The sequence below is a fragment of the Plecotus auritus genome (assembly GCF_963455305.1).
Source record: "Plecotus auritus genome assembly, chromosome: 7".
NCBI lineage: Eukaryota > Metazoa > Chordata > Mammalia > Chiroptera > Vespertilionidae > Plecotus > Plecotus auritus.
This window is the reverse complement of record NC_137774.1, coordinates 72,131,815-72,154,582: the sequence shown is the minus strand read 5'-3', so window position 1 is coordinate 72,154,582 and position 22,768 is coordinate 72,131,815. Positions and strand designations below refer to the sequence as shown.

The 22,768-nt window shown below is 43.6% G+C and overlaps 2 protein-coding genes across 6 annotated transcripts in view; both read right to left on the bottom strand.

The window, feature by feature from the left end:
* Window positions 1–632: 632 nt before the first annotated feature.
* On the bottom strand, window positions 633–17,636 carry LOC308254834 (zinc finger protein 75D-like). 5 transcript variants are annotated; one of them, XM_080681296.1, is made up of 9 exons: window positions 17,357–17,636; window positions 13,315–13,825; window positions 11,470–11,662; window positions 10,674–10,765; window positions 10,251–10,377; window positions 9,039–9,130; window positions 8,638–8,764; window positions 6,136–6,246; window positions 633–5,956 (listed from the first exon to the last, which is right to left on the bottom strand). In XM_080681296.1, exons 2-9 carry the CDS (start codon window positions 13,720–13,722, stop codon window positions 5,274–5,276), a joined length of 1,833 nt encoding a protein of 610 aa, XP_080537422.1. In that variant the 5' UTR covers window positions 13,723–13,825; window positions 17,357–17,636; the 3' UTR covers window positions 633–5,273. The 5 variants fall into 5 exon arrangements, 4 of the variants coding, with proteins under 4 accessions (XP_080537422.1, XP_080537421.1, XP_080537423.1 ...); XM_080681295.1 differs by lacking the exon at window positions 17,357–17,636 and adding an exon at window positions 15,232–15,467; XR_013961252.1 differs by lacking the exons at window positions 8,638–8,764; window positions 17,357–17,636 and adding an exon at window positions 15,232–15,467 and having other exon boundaries at window positions 5,822–5,956.
* ZNF263 (zinc finger protein 263) overlaps window positions 16,928–22,768 on the bottom strand; it is a 23,707-nt gene continuing 17,866 nt past the window's right edge. Inside the window, exon 6 of the mRNA XM_080681294.1 lies at window positions 16,928–17,461. Coding sequence (XP_080537420.1) covers window positions 17,439–17,461 — 23 coding nt within the window. The 3' untranslated portion in view covers window positions 16,928–17,438. The remainder of the gene's footprint in view (window positions 17,462–22,768) is intronic.

The window sequence follows — 22,768 nt, the reverse complement described above, 5'->3', positions numbered from 1 at the left end:
CTAACCAACTGAGCTACCCAGCCAGAGCAATAGATTCTGTATTTAGGATGTTTTCTTAGTTATCTGCTCTTATCCCAGTGACAAGGCTATAGAAGTTCCTTTAACAATTTCCACATGTCCACCCCAAATTCCAAGCATAAGGAGTTGAGACACTGTGTTGCTGTCTATTGGCTAAGCTAGGACATTCCCACCAGAGACTTCTCACTCCCCAATTGGTGTCCTACTCCTGCTTTCCTACTCAAGCTTCTTCCCAACTGTCACCCCTTAGCCCAGAAAGAGCAACCACCTCATTTATACACCAATAGGAGTGTAGGATTTGCCATATGCCCCGTGTTTTTTGTTGAGGCACAACTCACAGAAGGTTCCACAGGGGTAGTTACCAAATCATTCCTTGAAATCTGTACTCACATGAGGAATGAAAGGCAACCCCTATCTTCTTCCTACCTCACTGATCAAAAGAAGCACATGTTGTGCACATGGAATAGTGGTGTACAAAGGAACAAAGAACAAGGAAAGAGGAATGAGGCCAGAGGGAGAAGATTGCCTTGTCCACTTAAACTGACCTCCTAGGATATGTGCCCTGATAAGCAATGAGTCTTTTTTTAATATCTTATATAGTCCTTTTTGTTGTTGTTTTATTTATATTTTTATTTTTACCTATAGTCTTGTAAGTTCCTAAGTGTTCCCATCAGTGTTACATCAGTTTAGTGGAGCATCCACCTAGAGGAAGCTAGATCTTTCCTGAGGGCCAAAGGCCAAGTGGAATGAAAAACCAAAAATTTCAAAACTCTAATATAAGAGCCACCTCTATTAAAACACAACAGAAACACACAGCACACAACATCTCAGTGGTTAAACACAAACGTTTATTTCTTGTTCCCACAAAGCCCATTATAGGCCTGGGGGACTCACAGAACAGCTGATCCACCATGTAAGGGACTCAGCATTCTAGACTGGTTTGATCTCATGGTACCTCTCTCTATATGCGCTTCCATGATTGAGTAAGAAAGGAGAGCACTAGAGAGTCTTGTACCAACAAATAAATGCTTCAGCCCAGAAGTGAGGCTTCTGCTAGCAACCCATTGAACAAAAATGACCTAATGACCTTGTCTAACTACAAGGAGAAAAGCATAACCTTTCTCCTTTTTTACTGTTCACTAGAATACAAGCTCCATGTGGGTATGCATTTTTTTTTCTCTTGTTCACTATTATATCCTTCGTCTAGAACAGTGCCTAGGTACATAATAGGCCATCAGTAAATTAAGTAAATGAATGAATGTACTACCAACAAGAAATTCACATGTATCTTTGGAGAAGAGGTAAGAGTCCCAGGGGTCTAAAGCTGAGGGTGTTGGGTAAGAGCTATTCAGACTAAAGTTTCAGAGCTGGCCATGCTTAAGAAATAATTCTTGGTGGCCTGGCCAGTGTAGCTCAGTGGATAAGTGTGAACCTATGAACCAGGAGGTTATGGTTCAATTCCTGGTCAGGGCGCATGCCTGGGTTGTAGCCTCAATCCCCAGTAGGGGGCATGTAGGAGGCAGCCAATTGATGATTTTCTTTTTTTTTTTTTTTTTTTTTAAATATATTTATTGATTTTTTACAGAGAGGAAGGAGAGGGATAGAGAGTTAGAAACATCGATGAGAGAGAAACATCGATCAGCTGCCTCCTGCACACCCCCTACTGGGGACACGCCCGCAACCAAGGTACATGCCCTTGACCGGAATCGAACCTGGGACCTTTTAGTCCGCAGGCCGACGCTCTATCCACTGAGCCAAACCGGTTTCGGCCAATTGATGATTTTCATCATTGATGTTTCTAGCTCTCTCTCCCTCTCCCTTCCTCTCTCTGATCAATTAAAAAACCTTATTTTTTTAAAAAAACGATCATTAAAAAAAAAAAATACTTGGTGTAGTTCAACTTTTGGAAGAACAGAATTCCCACTGAAGAAGCCAGACCAAAGCTCAGGTGATGCATACAAAAAACACCAAAGCCACAAACCAAATTAATTCAGCATAACTACCACAACCAGTGCTCAACTCCTGAAAGAAGCTGCAATGCATCTACTCCTTAAATGTAGTCAGTCCACCCAATATATCTGGGAAGCAGAAGAAGGGGAAAGAAATGCACATTGATTAAACATCTACTGTTGGCCAGGCTGGTAGGTGCTTTTCTTTCATCAATCCCTGTAATCCCCAGATCAACCCTGAGGTGAGTGTTTTTCTATACATAGAGAAAATGGAGACTGGCTGGTGCCTGAGGGGAGGGGGATGGGGTGACAGGATAAAGGTGAAAGGATTAGCTAAAGAACATATATACATACCCCATGGATGTGGACAAAGTTTGGTGAAGGCCGAGGGATGGGGGAGGCAGGGGTGGGTGGAGGTGGGCAAATGGTGGGGAAAAGGGGGACACCTGCAATTATGTCAACATTAAAATTTTTTTTTAAACATATTTTATTGATATTTTACAGAGAGGAAGGGAGAGGGATAGAGAGCTAGAAACATCGATGAGAGAGAAACATCGATCAGCTGCCTCCTGCACACCTCCCACTGGGGATGTGCCCGCAACCAAGGCACATGCCCTTGACCGGAATCGAACCCGGGACCCCTCAGTCCGCAGGCCGACGCTCTATCCACTGAGCCAAACCGGTTTTGGCAACATTAAAATTTTTTTAAAAAGAAGAGAGAAAATGGAGACTTAAGAGTGTTTCAATAACCAATCAAGAAACAAAAATGTTTCATAAGCTTAAAATAGATATAATACAATATTATCTAGGCTGGTTCCACAGGGATAACATACAAAGTCCTGATAATCCTGCCTTCAGGCCTGACTGAAGAAGCCAAGTGAAAGCCCAAAGACCCGCTAGCTATGTGGTCTTGAACAAGTCCCTGTATCTCTTTGTGCCTTAACTTCCTCATTTATAAACTAATAGATTTGGAAGAGATAATTTAACCCCTTTCCTGATACTACCTAAAAGCTCTAACAAAAACACATCTGAATCAAAGGTAAAAATAGATAAAGTGTGAGTTATAATATCTATTGCCTATAGGTTTTCAGCAGTCTATTAAGCATCAACCAAAAACTACTGTTAAATGCTGAAGAAAACAGATACAGGTAGACCCTGCCTAATAGTTTACAGTGTAAGACAACCAATATGGATGTGGATTAGCTCACTTTTGCCAACCACTCTGCATCAGTTCCCAAAACTATCCTTTTGGAAACCTGGTACCCTGCTGAATGGATTCCTAGGTCACCATGTACAGTAAACCACAGGATCATGCCTGCAGCACGTTCCAGTTCCCAGACACACGAATCTCTCCTGATTCTTAGTAACAAAGGCCAAATGAAAAAGAAAACAAAATCCTGAGAAGCGAACCCAGGACTCCCATTTCTTTTAGGCCTCAGGAAAGTGCTAATTTTTATGGCTATATTATCCTATTGACATTATGAGGAAACAATCTAGTTTATTTTATTGCAGAAAATTTTTCTTTACATCTAATATATTATTCCATGGCTAGAAATTCTAATCCATCCTATATAATAAAGAGTGAATATGCAAATTGACCATCCTCTGCCACAAAGATGGCAGCGCCCACAGCAGAGGTGGGGTTTCCGTAACACAAGATGGTTGCACCCACAGCGGAGCCTTAATGAGCAATCAGCAGGGACACGAGGGTGCGCCCTGCCCCCGCCGTGGGGCTTGACAGGGGACCTCAGGATGCACCCCCCGCCCAGCAGGACTTGACAGGGAACCTCAGGCCACGCCCCCCACCCTGGCGCCAGGCCAAGGGACCTGAGGCCACACCCCCTCACCCTGGCGCTGGGCCTGGGGACCTGAGGCCGTGCTCCCCGCCTGGCGGAGCTTGACGGGGGACCTAAAGGTGCACCCCTCTGCCTCAGTGCTGGGCTGAGGGACCTCAGGCCACGCCCCCCACCCCAGCACCGGGCCAGGGGACCTGAGGTCGCAACCCCTGCCCTGGCGCCAGGGCGGGGGACCTGAGGTCGCACCCCCCGCCTGGCGGGGCTTGACAGGGGACCTCAAGGTGCACCCCCCCAGCCTCAGTGCTGGGCTGGGGAACCTCAGGTTGCGCCCCCTGCAGTGGGGCTTGATGGGGGACCTCAAGATGTGCCCCAACCCGGCCTGGGCTGGGGGACCTCAAACTGAACCCCTTGCCCAGGCGCTGGGCCAGGGGACCTGAGGCTGTGCCCCCCGCCTGGCGGGGCTTCACAAGGGTGGGACAGGCCTGGTCTGGATCTAGCTCAAAGGGCTGGCGTGGCCGGGTTTGGGTCTCGCACGATTTTGAGGTGCACGTGGGTGGGCGGGGACTTGACTCTGGGTCCTGTGGTGCGCCCCAGACTCTGACAGGAGGAAGATTTTCATACACAATTTACTAATTTTCTTTCATCTCTGACACTCCTATTACAGAGAAAGGGCAAATAGCAATATTAAAATATTTCCTCTAATTAATCCCCTTTTAATGTGCACAAATTTCATGCACCAGGCCACTAGTTTATATATAATCTCATTAGAAATGATTTCCTTTTTTCAAATACCACCAATGAGATGCATAAGATAGTGCATTATTAGTTATCTGGCAGATTCCCTAGTGGTGAAATAAATTATGATTTCATCAAAGTAAAATTTGTGCTAATATGATTCAAGGGCTAAAGTTCCTAAAAAGTTTGAGAAAAAATTCACACAAAGTTCAACGATGAGAGAGGAAGAAAATCCAATTAAGTTCTTAGGAAACTTTACATTAGAATTCATTTCTATCCCATGAGACTAATGAAATTTTTAAGCTTGCTACCTTGAAGACAATGGTATGCAATTAAACAAGCATATTATTGCTTTTTGTTTTGGAAGACCATGCTACAAATGTTTCTATCACGTGTGTTTAGGAGTGGCTGGGCAGATCAATGAAAAACCAACACTATTTACCTCTATGACCACAGAAGACTGATTTTATGGCTTCATCTGCTATCTGAAGCTGAATTTGATATTTTGGCAGGTACAATCCTAAAACAGTTTTTTCCATTTTTAGAATGTTCCTAGAACACCAATCTTGCTATGGAATTCCCTATAGGTTATAAGTAAACACAGTAAGTAGTACAACCTTAATTCATCCCATGCAGAGTCGGACTTAATTCCTTTCTGTGCAATATTCCACTGATGAAAAATCATGCTTCATAATTTTCTATTTTTTCATAAACTTTAGAGTTGAGCTCCTCTTGGTAAATTTGTTCAGACTGAGTATACTGGATGATCTTCCCTTCACTGGTGGAGTTTCTGGTGCCTAAGAAGGCTTGACCGCCTGCTGAAGTTTCTTCTGCATACGTTACAGGAATAAGGTTGCTCACCTGTGTGGGTTCTCCGATGTTTAATAAGGTGGGAATTCTGACTGAATTTTTTCCCACATTCATGACATGTAAAGGGCTTCTCTCCAGTGTGAATTCTTTGGTGTGTGTGTAGATTTGTATTTTGACTGAAGCTTTTCCCACACCATGAGCATTTATATGGTTTTATCCCTTGGTGTGTTGTTAAGTGCTTATTAAGATCTGAACTCCATCTAAACCTCTTATCACACTGTGGGCATTTATATGGTTTCTCTTCAGTGTGAACTCTTTGGTGCTTAATAAGGTCAGAGCTAACTCTGAAGTTTTTCTCACATTCCTGGCATTTAAAAGGCTTCTCTCCTGCACGTTCTTTCTTGTGACGATCCATAAGTTTCAGCAGCTCTTGTTTCCAGGTTGAAAGTTTCTTTCTTTTCTTCACTGTAAAGTCTTGGTGCCTGTGTATATTTACCCTGTGTATATCACCATGATTTTCTTTGACTGCTGTTTTCTGGGGAACTTTCACTCTGGCCTTTTTTGATATTATGTCTCCAGGAGCTTGTATTTCTAAGTCAGAAGGACATATAGGCTGATGATTTTCAGTGTCATTTTTGAGCTTTAACCCTGTTGGAATTAATATAACAATCAACCTACTGAATGGCAGAGCAAGAAAACCACAGGATTAGAGAGGGGAAAAAAATCAAAGATCACTGATTTGTAGTAATAAGTAGAATCTTAAAATGTTAATTCCTTGTAAAGATTCCTATTAAGGCACATTTCTCCTCTTCCCATAGTGTATTTACCTATAGGCAGCTCTCCAGGACTGTCCATGATCTCTGTGGATCCTTGAACCCATGGCTCTTTCCCTTGTTCTAGACAGGAGATGACTTTAGGTTTGGGGAGCACAAATATGGCTGTGAAATGAAAAAACTAAGGTCAAGGACCGCTAACTTAACAATGGTTTACTAATTCAAGATTATTTCAGTAAGAGTAAAGAACACTTACAATTTGTTATCCCCAAATGGTTAAATGGTTAGACTCTCATATCAGCTATTAGTTTTATACTACACTGCATTTGTAGGTTGATATGCAAAGTGGAGATTAGCTTGGTCGATTAAAAGGACATAGTCATAGGAATTCTGTGCATGTTCCCCTCTTCTGCCACCAATAACTGCACACTTGACCAAGATGGACTAAAACTCCAGAGATGTCAGAGTCATATTAACTCTTTAAGAGTCACCTGAGTAAGACCAGGCCTAGCAGAGCCAATGTGAAGGTCAGTGGGTTAGGAATCATATGCACAAGTGATTCCTGCCATAATTATAGTAGCCTTTTATTTCGCTCTTGAGCACCAGAAACTAAACTAGGAAAGGTTTCTACACTCCTGCAGCTCACTGGTTCATATCCAGTTGGGCAAAACAGATCAGCATCATTTAGTGGACTTTTTCTACATACAAATTTCCAAGGATGGGAAGTATTCATCGTTCAATATTTCAACAAATATGTATTAACTGGCTATGGCATGCCAAACACTTTCTATGAAATAGGAATATAGTGGTGAATAAGCCAAAATCCCCTGATCTCATAGAACTTATCTTCTAGTGGGAAATGGAGGCAATCAAACATCAAAAAAAACGGACAAAAGGAAATATCAAGAAGTAATAAATGTTTCTGCGTGTGTTTTTTTAATCCTCACCCAAGGGTATTTTCACGTCGCTTTTAGATAGTGGAAGGAAAGAAAGAGAGAGTGATAGAGAGAGAAACATTGACTCCCACATGAGCCCTGACTGGGCCAGGAACAACCCCATGACCTTTCAGTGCATGAGCTGACGCTCTAACCACTTAGAAACACCAGCCAGGGCAGGAAATGATAAATATTTTTTTAAAAACCGAAGCAGGATAAGAGAGCATTTAAGATTCTATTTCTACCCCAGCCGGTTTGGCTCAGTGGATAGAGCGTTGGCCTGCAGACCAAAGGATCCCGGGTTCGATCCCAGTCAAGGGCATGTACCTTGGTTGCCATTTCCTCGGGCCCTGGCCCTGTTTGGAGGCAACCTATCGATATATTTCTCTCACATCCATGTTTCACTTTCTTTCCCTCTCTCTTCCATTCTTCCTAAAAATCAATGGAAAAATATCCTTGGGTGAGGATTAACAAAAAACAAAAAACAAAAAAAAAAAGAAGGAAAGAAAAGATTCTGTTTCTGTGAAGCTATTTGAGATATGGCTATGTGGAAGACTTCTTTGAGAAAGTGATATTTGAGCAGAACAAAAGGTGCAAGTTTTGTCATATAGCAGAAAAGTATATAAAGTAGAGGAAAGGGGAAAGTAGAAATTAGCATGGTTATTTAAAAAAACAGCAAGAAGCCCTGGCCAGGTAGCTCAGTTGTTAGAACATCATCCCAATACGCCAAGGTTGCAGGTTTGATCCCCAATCAGGGAACATACAAGAATCAACCAATGAATGCATAAGTAAGTGGAACAACAAACTGGTATCTCCCTTTCTCCCCTCTTCTCTCTTTCTAAAATCAATACATTACAAAAACAACAACAACAAAAAACCAAACAGCTGCCAAGAAAACCAGTGTGGCTAAAGAGAACTGAACAAGGAATACAAGTTGTAGAAGATGAAGGCAGAAAAGAGAAGAGACACCAGATTTTGAAGGGTCCTGAGAACTTTGATAAGGAAAAGTTTTAATTTTATTCTGAATATGGTGAGAAGTCATCATAAGATTTTGAAACAGGAAAATATCATAATCTGTTCAGATTTTAAAGACTCTGGCTGCTGCATAGAAAATAGACTTTTGGAGGGCAAGAGTGTTGGCAGCATCAGCCAGTTAAAAAGCTACTGAGATGGGCTTGGTTTGAGATGATACTGATTTAGACCAGGATGCTAATAAGGCAAGAGGATGAGACACAGTTGGACTTAGGATATACTGTGAAGATGGAACCAAGAGAATAGTTATGTATTAGTAGTGGAGTATGATGACAAGATAATGGGAAAGAATGACTATGTGTCTTGCTCTGAGCTACTGAGTGAACGAAGTTGATCTTTACTGAGATGAACAAGTTATGAGAAGAGCAGGTTTAAGGGAAAGAGACCCAGAAGTCTATGTAGGATAAGGAATGTATACTTGGAAAAAGCTCCCAGGTGATCTGGACACACACCTTTTCTCTGCAAACAACATCAAGTTGAGAACCAATTAATTACTGGAACAGACTGTCCCTCAGGGGAGTATTCACAGTAAGATGAGAACATGACAGATTACTCAGCTTCTATACAAAGGGAAGGGGAGAATATTTACCTAGAGAGATGACAGTCTCATAGTTTTCCTGCATTACATCATTGTATAGGGCCTTCTGACCCGGATCCAGTAATTCCCATTCTTCTTGGGAAAAAAACACGGCCACCTCTTCAAATGTCAATAAGCTCTAAAGAAGAGAATGGGCTTCAGCTCAGTACCAGCCACTCCAGAAGTAACTCTAACATCTGGCCCATGAAATTAATAGTAGGCAAGGCACTGAAGGAATTAATTTTTTTAAGTGAGAAGGCAGAAAGGAAGGAGGCAAGGGATCAGCAGTCTGGGAGGTGTCTAGTTCCCTAGGGAGAACATCTGGGCTAACATGCCTCTGAGCACCTGCTGGGCAGTGTGGGTGATGGGCAGCAGGGAAAGGCAGCCCTAAAGAGCTCAAAAGCATAGCTCACCTGGGACTCAGGTAAGATGAGCTCAGGTGCCACTGTCCAGTCTTTGGTGTTTGTCTGCTCAGGGAAGTCTAGGATCTGTTGAGTAGGCACAGCTGTGGATGGAAAAGAGCCATAGGAAATTTCTCTTGCTTCTATGAATATTCTGGGCACATTTCTAAAATACACAAGATCTGATTCTTTCAATAGAGATGGGACTCCTTTACAAGTGTTATGTGGTACCTAGAAGTGGCTATCAGCCCTACAACCAGTTCCCAAATTGACTGTCCTCAGTTTTCATGACTGGTCAATAAAAAGAAGTCTCATTTTTTCCTTATATTACCTAAATTATTCTGAGTTGGGCAAAAATTAGGTGTCTGAAAAAGTAGGAGTCCAATGTGTCAGGTAAAGGAAGTAGGAAGGTAAAAATGAGCATAGCAAGTTCAGGAAACAGCAAGACAGGTGTGGCTAAAGTGGACGGAGCCAGGGTACAAGTGGCAGGTAGGTGAGTAGCAGCTAGATCTTAGAGGGGCCTACATACCTCATAAGGAGTTTAGATATTATTCTGAATGTGAAAAGTTATTGTAAGATTTTGAAGCAGAGAACTGTCATATCTCATCAGGTTTTTTAAAGACTCTGACTGCTTTGTGGAAAACAGACCGTGGGAAGGTAAGAGTGGTGCCAGGGCATCAGTTACAAAACTGGTTAGAGAAGACACTGGCTTAGACCAGAATGCTAACAGGGCAAGAGAATGAGACATGGTTGGACTCAGGCTATGATGCAAAGGTGGAGCCAAGAGAACTAGTGATGCATGAGTAGTGGAGTATGAATGGCAAGTTCAGACTAAAGCAAGTATGTCAAACTTGCGGCTGATAGGCCGCATGCCATAAATGAGGCATGCAGCCTATTGGCTGCAAGTTTGACATGCTTGGACTAAAGGATGACCCAGGTATTCTGGCCTGAAATATTGGTTAAATGGTGGTGGCATTTATGGAAATGGAAAGATAAAAGAGCAGATTTGTAAGCAAGAGTGAAGAGTAGGGGAGAGTGGAGAATTTTAGGATAAGGAATGAGCATGTGAACTTTGTAAAAAGCTTGAGATGATCTGGATACACTTTTCCCTGCCCACACCATCAAGTTGAGAACCAACTAGCAACTGGAACCAGGGTGCATTCCCAGTAAGCTAAGAACATTAGATTACTCAACTTCTACACAAAGGGCAGAAAGAATCTTTACCTAGAGAGATGACAGTCTCATAGTTTTCCTGCATTACATCATTGTAGAGAGTCTTCTGACTGATATCCAGTAATTCCCATTCTTCCTGGGAAAAATACACGGCCACTTCTTCAAATGTCAATAAGCTCTAAAGAAGAGAATGGGCTTCAGCTCAGTACTGGCCACTCCAGAAGCAACCCTAACATCCAGCCCACAAACTGCATGGTAAGCCAGGCATTGAAGGAATAAACAATACATGATTTTTTTTTTTTTTTTAAGTGAAAAGGCAGAAAGGAAGGAGGCAAGGGATCAGCAAACAGTCTGGGAGGTGTCCAATTACCCAGGGAGAACATCTGGGCTAAATGCCTCTAAGCACCTGCTGGGCAGTGTGGGTCATGGGCAGCAGGGAAAGGCAGCCCTGAAGAGCTCAAAAGCACAGCTCACCTGGGACTCAGGTAAGATGAGCTCAGGTGCCACTGTCCAGTCTTTGATGTTTGTCTGCTCAGGAAAGTCTAGGATCTGGTGAGTAGGCACAGCTATGGGTGGAAAAGAGCCATCAGAAATTTCTCTCACTTCTATGCACATCTTGTGCTCATTTCTAAAATAAAATCTTGATTCTTTCAGTAGATGGGAAACCTTTATAAGTGTGAAGTGGCCTTATCATTGTAAGAACTAAGTATCTATCAACCCCCAGAACAGGTTGCCCAGTTTCACGAGTGAAATTAATAAAACAAAAACCATTAACTTTCTCCCATGACATAAATAGTTCCGAGTTAAGGAGTTAAGAAAATTTTAACGGATTTGAAAATGAAATACTCATGGACTCCAGTGTACAGTAGGAGATGTATTATTTATCATTTATTTATTTTCATGGTACACAATTATAGTTCACATACTGCCACTGACAGCCCATTTGTGATCCCAACTCCTTCTGTGTTTTAAGGATGGGGTGGCCCAATCCTCCACTTTTCTAAGGAACAGTGTTCATGGTGTTATTACCAGGGTCCTCTGGTTTGGATATTTCTGTACCTTAGGCCAATCCCCACCTTCACAACAGCTGGTCTATTCTAAGGCCATCTGTGAGGGGAAGGAGTAGGGGGGTAGGGGTAATCATAATTGCTAACATGACTAGATTTGCACATCCACAAAGCTGGGAACCCAGAAAGTGCCCACAATGTTCTGGCTGGACAAATTACGATCACAGCTCCCAGCTGAAAGAAATTATCATGAAGCTCCTTACCCCTCTCACACATAGGCTCAGTTTCTTTATGAGTATTCCTGCTCAGGTGTTGTAGATCCTGATATTCATTCCAAAATTCTTCATCCTGGGACCTGCCCACTGGCTGGGACTCTGCTGGCTTCAGTTTGAAGCCTGAGGTCTCTGCTGTTTCTCCCAAGAGCACTGCCTCCTTTCCCAGCACATGGACTGCAACCTGGAAATAATTCCCACCCATGTTACCAGAACTTACTTGAGGCTTGGGGCTTGTGGAAGAGGGAGAAAGCATATAGTCCAGATTGTGGGAAGTATGAGACACTAAAGGAAATGACAAAAAGACTTAAAGAGATAATGGGCTAGGTGGCATGGCTCAGTGGTTGAGCATCGACCTATGAACTAGGAGGTCACGGTTGATTCCCTGTCAGGGAATGTGCCCAGGTTGTGGGCTCGATCCCCAGTAGGGGGCATGAAGGAGGGAGCCAATCAATGATTCTCTCACATCACTGATGCTTCACTCTCCCTCCCCCTTTCCTCTCTGGTATCAATAAAAATATATATTTTAAAAAAACCTTAAAAAACAAAAGAGATAACGGGCCACAAATTTTTCACGAAGAGCTATCTAGCTGGTCTGGCTCAGTGGATAGAGCGTCAGACTGCAGACCTAAGAGTCTTAGATTTGATTACGATCAAGGGCACATACCTTGGTTGCAGGCTCTTTCCGGGCCCTGGTCAGGGGTGTGCAGGAGGCAACCAATCGATGTGTTTCTTTCACGTCAATATTTCTATCTTTCCCTCTCTCTTCCACTCTCTTAAAAAAAAATCAATGGAAAAATATCCTTGGGTGAGGAATAAAAAAAAACTATCCACAAATGTGGGAAAGTCAGGATAAAAGGAAAAAGATATGGTTACTGCCAGCCCTCCATCAGAGTAGTCTCCACTTCTCTATATAAAGCCCAGCTCAAACCACTAGCGGGGTTGTGCAGGCCACCTATTCTCATGATGTCTTGACAGCATCTCTCTCTTTACTTAGATCCCTCCTGGATTTCTTGTCTTATACTTTCCTCAAAGGATTAAAAAATTTAACTGTCCTATCAACCAGATTTTCTCCATGGCCACGAAAGGTTTTACAGAGAATGTGGATAAAATGGAGAAGAAAGGGGAAAGAATGATTCTGACTCCAACCTCTCTCCAGATGATCTTGACACCAAACATATGCCCTGCCCTGTATTCTTGACAGTAGGCCTGAAGCCAGTTGATATGCTGCCACCTGCCCAAGGGCATACCCTGGATTCCCACTCACCAGCAGAGCCAAGGACCAACCACTAAGGGAGGGCAGTGGAGGCTCTTGTCTATTGTAGGAAGGACACTATCTCTGTCTTTCTTCTCTGTCACTCTGTTGGGATTTCTAAATCTTTGTTTCCATTTTTTAAAATTTATCCTTTCTTCCTCTGCAGTCTTCCCTACTAACTTTTGGGGTTCTCTTTCTTTTTACTATCCTTTCCTTTCATCTTTATATGTTCTCCCTTTTTTTGATCTGCCCCTTCTTCTCCAATTTCTTGTTGCCCTTTGTTTCTTAAAACTTAAGACCCATCTCCTACACCACGCCAGACTAAGCTTATTACTCTCAATACATTCTGGCTCCAAAGAGGGAAAAATGCAACTCTCTCTATGGCCAAGGAAGTCTCTGCCAGAATCTCCAAAACCTGTGGAATGACTATTGCTGCAGATCAGTGGTTTCAGATCCTGCCTTAGATGGCCTAAAACAACAGATCATTGATCTAATTCATCTTACTTCTCAGTTAACTGCCCCTAACCCCATTTATCCATTTTCATTCTATATCACTGTATGTTAATCAGGAATCTTCTCACCCCATTCTTCGTTTGACCAGATTCACTCTGCAAGTGGTCTACCAAGGCCACAGCCTCTTCAATGCTCTGTAGGTGGTGCTTCTTTATCTGGGTCTGAGTATCCCTGGGCAGAATGGTCAGGAACTGTTCTAGCACCAGCAGATCCAAGATCTCCTCTTTTGAGTGTATGTCTGGCCTCAGCCATTGATGGCATAATTCCTGAAGTTGGCCAACAGCCACACGGGGTCCAGCTGCTTCATGATAGTGGAAATTCCGGAAGTGTTGGCGAAAGCTCTCAGGACTGAGACTGTCCATTTGTGCAGTATATTTTTTACTCTGAGAGGAGCTCTCTGTCACAGGTCCCTTGGTCTCCCACAGAGCCCTGATCTGAGGGTTCAGGTACTCAGCCACTTTCAGATCTACCATCATCGTTCTGCTGGAACAGTTGTTCCTGTGGGCATACCACCAGTACCACCTCTGACAACTAAGGCCCAGTCTGGTCTGGAATAAAATCAATAAAAGGATCTTCTTCCTAAGGCACCGAGGACAGAAAAAAAGCAGGTCAATAAGAAAATCACATGAACTTTACTACTTGCTACTTATTGTGAGAGAAAAATGAAAACATCCTGCCTTGCCTTCTCTTTAAAATCAACTGCCTGGCAGGCCCTTGGTTTCTCTCCTTTTCTTTATATTATTCAGTTGATCTATAAGACAGCTCATTAAAGACAAATGTCAATTGATGACTTTGCCTTTAAAAGAAAATAATAAATCGGTGCAAACTGGTGGGTGAGAAAATTGGCACCCAAGGACTCCACAGAGTTTGGGGATTATCCAAAGAGTTCATTGATGTGCTTCCTATCATATCTTCGCCATGTAAAAAAAAAAAAAAGATTATGAAAACATTCTGAGTTTCTCTTAAATTTTGATATATCACCCTAGCCTTCTGCTTTTATTCTATGACCCTCCATCCTCTTGTGATGATTGAAGCCTTCACTTCGTGGAACATTTGAGACTCTCCTTTACTTGCATGAATACTGGCAGGAGACTGAGACAGTGAGACCGGAGTAGAAGGAAAGTAATTAGGGAAAAAGTAGCCTTTTCTTCTCAGAAAGCATCCCCCAATTAAGTAACTGAGATGCTTAACATTCTTTTTGGCACTTCTTTGCAAGACGTATTAAGGGCACTATGCAGAAGATTTATACCTGTATTTTAAAATGTCTGTTTACTTCCACTAGGAAAAATCACAGCCGACCTTTCTTTACAAAATGTATGTCCAAATACCAAGTCATGAAAAGGGGGAGAATGGCAGTTGGTGATGATTAAGCTGACCCTTCTGCTGACTTTACGTTTCAAGCGTCTTTTAGACTTCTAAGGAGCCTATGGAGAGTTTCATAAGCCTCCCTCTCCCAGAGGTGATGCAGCAGAACCGGCACCAAGATTCTGTACAGGCTGCCAAGGTATTCACAAATGAATGGCCGGCTCCTCGCTGTCCACCCCGGCTCAGGAGGCCCGGGGACTTTGGCCTCAGGAGAAAGTGATCTCTCTTAGGCTGAACTGCGGCTCTCTGGCGGTTAACATCAGCAGTAATGGCCCCCAAGCTCTCCCCTACCCGCCCCTGGCCAAAAAAACCCCAAAAAAACCCACGCCAGCAGAGGCGGGAACGTAGACATTTCTGGAGGGCATTCGGGATTCGTGAGCACTGTGCAAGCGGGCAGCGTACGAGCGTGCTGCCGCCGCGGGCCCCGGAGTTATCTGCGCAAAGGGCAGAAAGAGTGACCTCCGGAGCCTGATGGCCGGCCTCGCCCGAGACAGGCTCTCGTCGCTGGGCTACGAGAAATAGCGTCTCGCCTCCAACCACCTTGCAGTGGCCTCGAGCAGAGGCCGGCAGGTCTCTGAGGCTCCGCAGCCGACGCCGAAGGGGAATCGATTCTTAGTTACCTCAGACAGCTGAGTTTCGTGAGGGCCGCTCCCTCATCCTCCGACTGAACCGCACGTCGCCGCACTTCCGGCTGCTTCTCAAGGACCGCAGCTATCGGCTTCTCGACACTCAAAGGGGTTCCAGAGACCCGAGATGTGCGGATTCTAGGTCACAGGCCTGACAGGGCCGACGGACTTACCGGACGCCTCGCCCACCTGGGCCTTTTCTACGCCAAGTGTCTGAAACCCGCGCTCCTACCGGAAGCGGAAGTGGTGCACTTCCCGACGGGCTCTGCCGCCGAGCTGAGTCAGCCGGCCTGCGCAGGGGCTCCAGGCTTCGCGGAAGGAACCTACCTCCTGTAGGGTTCAGCCCTGGTGCCCGGAAGAGTTAATGCTACAGAGTCTCCAGGTTGTGGAGCCTAGAAGAACCCTGCGCGCTGCTTGGCCCGTGGGTGTCGCTGTCTCGCGGCCTGGCTATGTGAGGCGGTGAGCGTCGGGGTGGTTCCTAAATTCCCTTCAGGAGGCCTGCGGCCGAGTTATCTGGAGCCCCGCGGGGTAGAGGTCGCCGCCCGCTAATCTCGCAGGGTCCTCGGCCTTCCCGGCCCAGCTGGCCGTACCCGAGCTTTCGTCCCTAGTACATCACTGCCTCAAGAAGGAAGCCTTTTTGTTCCGTTCAGGATCAACGGACCTGAGGTTACCCCGTTTTGGGCCGTGCATCTCACAATTGTTTTTTCTTGTGAGGTATGTGGAATAGGTTACATTTCTAGTTCTCCATGACAGAGAAATTGAGAGCTAAGAAGTGACTTGCGAGGGTCACATTAACTTACATTGGCAGCTCCTAGACTGTAATCTAGTTTCCCTGTTGTCCTTTTTCAGGACAGCGTGCTTTCTGTAGAATTGGAACCTTCTTTTTATCTTGTATTTCCTGCAGTGTCTGGCCGAATTACCTGATTAAGATGTGCATTCCACAAATATTTACTAAATCATATTCAAAGGAATCTGAGTATTTCGTTTTGGTTGTGTTCTAATTACTAGTGGTTTCATAGTACTAGTCTATACCAGACAAGGAATTATTTAAGTCTACCAGGTATAGTCAGTGTTACAATGTTCATAGAACAATGTCTTTAAATCAAGGAATCTGGCAGAAGTACTCAGGCAATTTCATGAATATCAGTACACAGGGTAGGAAAAGGGAGGACTTTAGCTGAATGCTGCAGAAATTCCAAGGAAATGGATGTTGATTTTTGGTTGAGGAAAATTATAAAAGAACTTGAGGGATTTGCCAGCAGATGGTAGTGGGCAGAGGGTAAGGCACCGATTTTCAGCCAATGTGCTGCAAGAATTTTAAAACATGCAATACCTGACTATTTATTTAGTCAGGGCCACCGACCTGTTTTCCCTTACATTGTCAAATAAAAAGATGACAACAGCCAACACAATAGCCATCCAATGTGAATCAAAATTCATTCTCCATGACAGAGAAATTTTTTTGTCAGGTTAGCAAAAAATATAATACTTTTTTGGTGTGCCGTAGGATTTTAGTGATTAGTTATGTGTGCTGTGAGATTAAAAAGGTTGAAAATCAGTGAGGTAACATAAAAGCATAGCCTTGAAAAGCCAGAGAGATTAGTGTGTGAAATTTTTTAGTATTTTTACTAAATGTAACTGCTACATTTAGGGAAAGAAAGAAAATAAGTTCATGTAGATCTATGTGCTTTGAATGGAAATGAAGAGAAATGCGTTTAATAGAGCATATACCAGAGCATCATTTGAAGGTTTTTGAGGTAGCTTCTTTCTAGGGTGTTCATCTGGAGGTAAGTTTAAAGTGGAAATGAAAATGAGAGACCACTAACCAGGCCACTATGCTATTTTGCTTTTAGATAGAATGGTGTTACACTCTTCTGAGGCATAGATCTTGATCCTTTTTGAGTGAGGAAAAGATTAAACAGGTGATAACTATAGGCATCTGCCTAAGTCATTTGCATATGTTTCAAAACATTTCCATTTCCTTAGTATCTGCCAGGTTGGGACTTAGTTTTCTTCAAAAGTCATTGTTTCCAGTCTCTTAGAACCGGTGGACAATGATGCTTTTAGCATTGAGATCCTAATCCGCTGTCCCAAAGCTGAACATATGATTGGAACTTACTGAATTGAATAAATGAAGTTCTGCTAGCAGTGCCTTTTGATGTCATTGGCAGACTTGATTCATAGCATGAGTAGGATGTTGGTTAGGGAAGTGGAAGAAGAGACCCTGTGAAAGAAAGAAGAGAAAACAAGGCACAAAATGGTGAATAGTGAATAAGGGCCACTGATGATTTTCACTGGTTGAAGTTTGAAGCCATAGTTATTTCTTGCTGTGGAGCCCATAAAAGTTCCCTGAGTCTTCCCTTTGATTTCACCTTCTCCCACCTGAGCATGGTTTGAGAAAATGATGAATGCACAGGTGGGAAGCAATGAAAGCAAATACATGGAGTTTATTTTGAGATACCACCCAACTGCCATAGCAGGCTGAGTATTTTTGCTGGGTAACTGGCTGGACTTAATAGTGCTACTGTTGGCTGAAAAACTTTTTTTTTAAGAATTTTTTTTAAAAATATATTTTATTGATATTTTACAGAGAGGAAGGGAGAGGGATAGAGAGTTAGAAACATCGATGAGAGAGAAACATCGATCAGCTGCCTCCTGCACACCTCCTACTGGAGATGTGCCCGCAACCAAGGTACATGCCCTTGACCGGAATCGAACCCGGGACCCTTCAGTCCACAGGCCGACGCTCTATCCACTGAGCCAAACCGGTTTTGGCTGAAAAACTTTTTTTTTTAGTATTGCCTTAGTTATAGCTGCCTCTTTTACAAGGTTGCTTGATCTTAGCCTGCAACTACCTCCACACCCTATTAACTGTGATATTCCTTCATGATCTTCTTAGTGCTTCATAAACCAGTTGGCACTTCTTGCAACCAATGTTAGAGGAAAACTAAAGGTTAGGCTCCTCTTGACTCCTAGATAAACGGTTTGTGAGAATTCTATTAGTTGAGGAATGAAAGCCAGTCAAGCTCTTCCCTAAAGGAGTGGAAAAATAACTGAAATACCAATCATTTTTATCATTTCCCTGACACTTTTTTTTCTTCATAGCACCTGGAATGGAAAAAAAGTGGTAGTTTTTGTTACTTCCCAGGAAGTTCTGTATCTGGAATGAGAACCATGAAATTATTCTAGAGTAGGACATTTCTAAGGAATAAATGGAATTGAGCAGCACCAAGAGGACCTGAATGGACTACTTGAGGGAGCTGAGCTACAGAAGACTTTGCCAGCAGAAGGATTTATGGGAATCAATTGATCAGAAATACCAGTAGAGAAACTTTTTTAAATTTTTCAACAGTGGAAAAATTGAGTCTTGGTTCAAATTAAACAAAATCTACACTGAAGAGAAACCAAATAAAGTCTCAAATATAAAATGTGTATTATTTAAAACCCTAATGTAAATTTAGGAAAACAAACAAAAAAACGGATCTTTAAAAATTTTTTAACTTTTTAATTATGGTGAAATATTTATAAAACTATTATACTCACCTCTAAGAATTGCCATGATTCTGAAACTTGCTAATATCCCACATACAGAACAATTTCATTGAAAAATAATACTTAAGAATACACCAGATGTACACAAGGAAGATCTGAGAAGTGGAAAGGTGCCAGTAACAAATAAATTATTTACCTTCTTACAGATGACTTAGTTAAAGATCAGTCTTTAAGAATGTTATATTGAATGTAATCAAAGTTGGATTTTATTCATATGGACAGCAGAAACTACTAACTTTCTTTTTCACTTAAAGATATTTATAACTGTTACTGAATTCTAGCTCTCTAGACATCCCAATGTCAGGGTAAGCTTGGAATCTATCCAGGTGGATGGGCTGCTGCCCAGTAAACACTACATACAGAGCAATATGAACACCATTTTCTTTTCTGGCAGTGAGGTAAAATCAGGTACTTTTGGAAGAGGAGGAGCCTTATTGCATCTCTGCTACATAAGATTACTCTGTCCTTGCCTTTGAAGATTCCACATTCCCATGTTCTCAAGCACCATTAAAAAAAAGTTTTATTAACTGATTTTTAAAAAAAGAGGGAGAGAGAGAAACATTGATTTGTTGTCCCACTTACTTATGCACTTATTGGTTGATTCTTGTATATGCCCTGATGGGATGGAATCCACAACCTTGGCATATTGGGATGATGCTCTAACCAGCTGAGTTACCCGGCCAGCGCCTCAAGCACTTTTTTGGTTGTTAATCCTAATCCGAGGATATTTTTCCCATTGATTTTTAGAGAGAGTGGAAGGGAAGGAGAAAGGGGAAGAACAAGAGAGGGAGAAACATCATGTGTGAGAGGCATGTCAATTGGTTTCATGCACCCTGACCACTGGGGATTGAACCTGCAACCCAGGTACATGCCTTTGGCCAGGAATCGAACCCATGACCCTTCAGTGCGCAAGCTGATGCTCTAACCACTGAGCACACTAGCCAGGATGAGCACCACTTTTTATTGAGACTTAGCTCACCTGGGTCTTTACTTGTGAGCACAACTTGTCTACTCTCTTCCTTGTGTCTTTTTCTGTGTTGACTTACAGAGTGTGCAGGTATTCCTGTTACTCCTGACTAGTTCTGCTTTATCTATCAAGGGAGAAGAGGAGTAGGGAGGTTCTGAAAACTGACCATCCATGTCTTGCCGGAGTGAAAGCAAGAGAGGACTTTAGTAGTGGCAGCTTTCTTAGTTCATAGCACCTTTACCTCTAGACCAGTGGTCGGCAAACTCATTAGTCAACAGAGCCAAATATCAACAGGACAACGATTGAAATTTCTTTTGAGAGCCAAATTTTTTAAACTTAAACTTCTTCTAACACCACTTCTTCAAAATAGACTCGCCCAGGCCATGGTATTTTGTGGAAGAGCCACACTCAAGGGGCCAAAGAGCCGCATGTGGCTCGCGAGCCGCAGTTTGCTGACCACGGCTCTAGACTAACACTTCAATTATGAGTCCTTATCCCTTTAGCTCATTACCTTTCCGTACAAATGCCTGTGCCTTCTAGGGCATTAAGCTAGTTTTGGGGTTTTTGTTTTGTTTGAATTTTTTTTTTCCAATTCAGTAAGGTTTTTCCCTTTTTTCCTGTTGGTTATTTAAAACCAAACTCAGTATGAATAAGAGAGGGAAATATACAGAATTGAATTTGGAGGATAAAATGAAGATTCTAAGCAGGATTGAAGCTGGACGATCTCTTAAAAGTGTAAAGGATAAATTTGGAATCAGTAAATCAACATTTTTTTAATATATTTTTTTATTTCAGAGAGGAAGAGGGAGAGAGAGAGATAGAAACATCAATGATGAGAGAGAATCATTGACTGGCTGCCTCTTGCACTCCCCGCACCGGGGATCAAGTCCACAACCCATGTATATGTCCTTGACCAGAATCAAACCCGGGACCTTTCATTCGCCAGGCGGATGCTCTATTCACTGAGCCAAACCAGCCAGGGCAGTAAATCAACATTTTATGACATTAAAAAGAATAAGGAATTTATTTTGGACTTTGTACTAGAGCAGGGCATGCCATTAGTTGGGGCTGAGAAGAGAAAGAAGCCAACAGGAACCAAATATGGTGATGTGGACAATGCCGTCTACGTATGCTATCAACAGAAACACTCAGCTAGTGTCCCTGTTAGAGGTGTGGAGCTTCAGACCGCTGCAGAGAGATTCGCACAGTGTTTTGGGCAAACAGACTTCAAAGCTAGTACTGGTTGGCTTTTTATTATTTTTTATTTTTTTACTAGTGGCCCAGTGCACGAAATTCATGCACATTAAAAGGGGTTTAATTAGAGGTAATAACTTAATATTGCTATTTGCCCTTTCTCTATAATAGAAGTGTCAGAGATAAAAGAAAATTAGTAAAATGTATATGAAAACCTTCCTCCTGTCAGAGTCTGGGGCACACCACGGGACCCAGAGTCAAGTCCCATCCACCCACATGTGCCTCAAAATCACGTGAGACCCAGACCCGGCCGCCCCCCCCTCATTGGGATAGATCCAGACCTGGCTAGTCCCACCCTTGTCAAGCCCCGCAGGGCAGAGAACGTAGCCTTAGATCCCCTGGCCTGGCGCCAGGACGGGGGGCATGGCCTGAGGTCCCCCAGCCCAGACTGGGGTGGGGGGGGCGTGCCTTGAGGTCCCCCGTCAAGCCCCGCCAGGTGTGGGACATGGCCTGAGATTCCCTGTCAAGCCCCGCTGGGTGGGGGGCATGGCCTAAGGTCCCCCATCAAGCCCCACCAGGCGGGGGGTGCGCAGACTCAGGTCCCCCAGCCCGGCACCGGGAGGGGGGATAGCCTCAGGTCCCCTGTCAAGCCCCATCAGCAGGGGGGTGCAGCCTCAGGTTCCTCCTAGGCGGGGGGCACAGCCTGAGTTCCTCTGACCCAGCACTGGGTGTGCACCTTGAGGTCCCCTGTCAAGCCCCATCAGGCAGGGGGGCGCAGCCTCAGGTCCCCTGGCTCAGTGCTGAGGCGGTGGGGGGGGGGGGGGTGTGGCCTGAGGTTCCCTGTCAAGTCCCACCTGGTGGGGGGCGTGGCCTGAGGTCCCTCGGCCTGGCGCTGGGGCAGGGGGAGCAGCCTGAGGTCCCCTAGCCCAGCACCAGGACAGGAAGCACACCTTGAGGTCCCCTGTCAAGCCCCACAGGGGTGGGGGAGGGCGTAGCCTCAGATCCCTGCTGATTGCTTGTTAAGGCTCCTTATGGGAAGTTGGCCTCAGCTGTGGATGCAGCCATCTTTGTGACGGAGTGATGGTTAATTAGCATATTCCCTCTTTATTAGATAGGATTGTTGAAAGTATTACATATGTCCCCCTTTCTTCCTCCCCCCCGACCCCCTCCAGGCCGCTCCCTACCCCCTACCCAACTCCATTGGCTTTTTAGATTTCTAAATCAGCATGCAATTGGGAACCAAAAAATATGAGTGGAGCAAGTCCTAATTTCAGTTTCAGAAACTTGAGCCATTTCAACAAAAATTGTCCATGCTTATCAAAGAGGAGAAATTGTGTCTAGCTCAACTATACAGTGCGGGTGAGACTGACCTCTTTTGGAAATCAATGCCAGAGAACACTCAGGCAAGTAGAAAAGATGTCTTGCCTGCCTGGAAGGAAAATACACAGAAAACGGTTATCTGCTCTCTTATGTGCAAATGCAGATGGAACTCATAAGTTAAAGTCTCATTATTGGAAAATCAAAGCTGCCCAAAAGTGTGAAAGAGGACACAAGTACGTTACCTGTTATATATAAACCTAGTAAAGATGTTTGGTTCACCAGAGAATTATTTTCAGAATGGTTCTTGCAAAATTTTGTTCCTGAGGTCAAGCATTTTCAGCTTAACTTTCTAAGATTCCATGAAGAGGATGTTAGGGCCTGTTACTTCTGGACAATTCTCCAGTTCACCCTTCTGCTGAATCACTAACTAGTGAGGATGGTTAAATAAAATGCATGTTCTTTCCCCACAACACTTCAACCTTGATTCAACCAATGAAT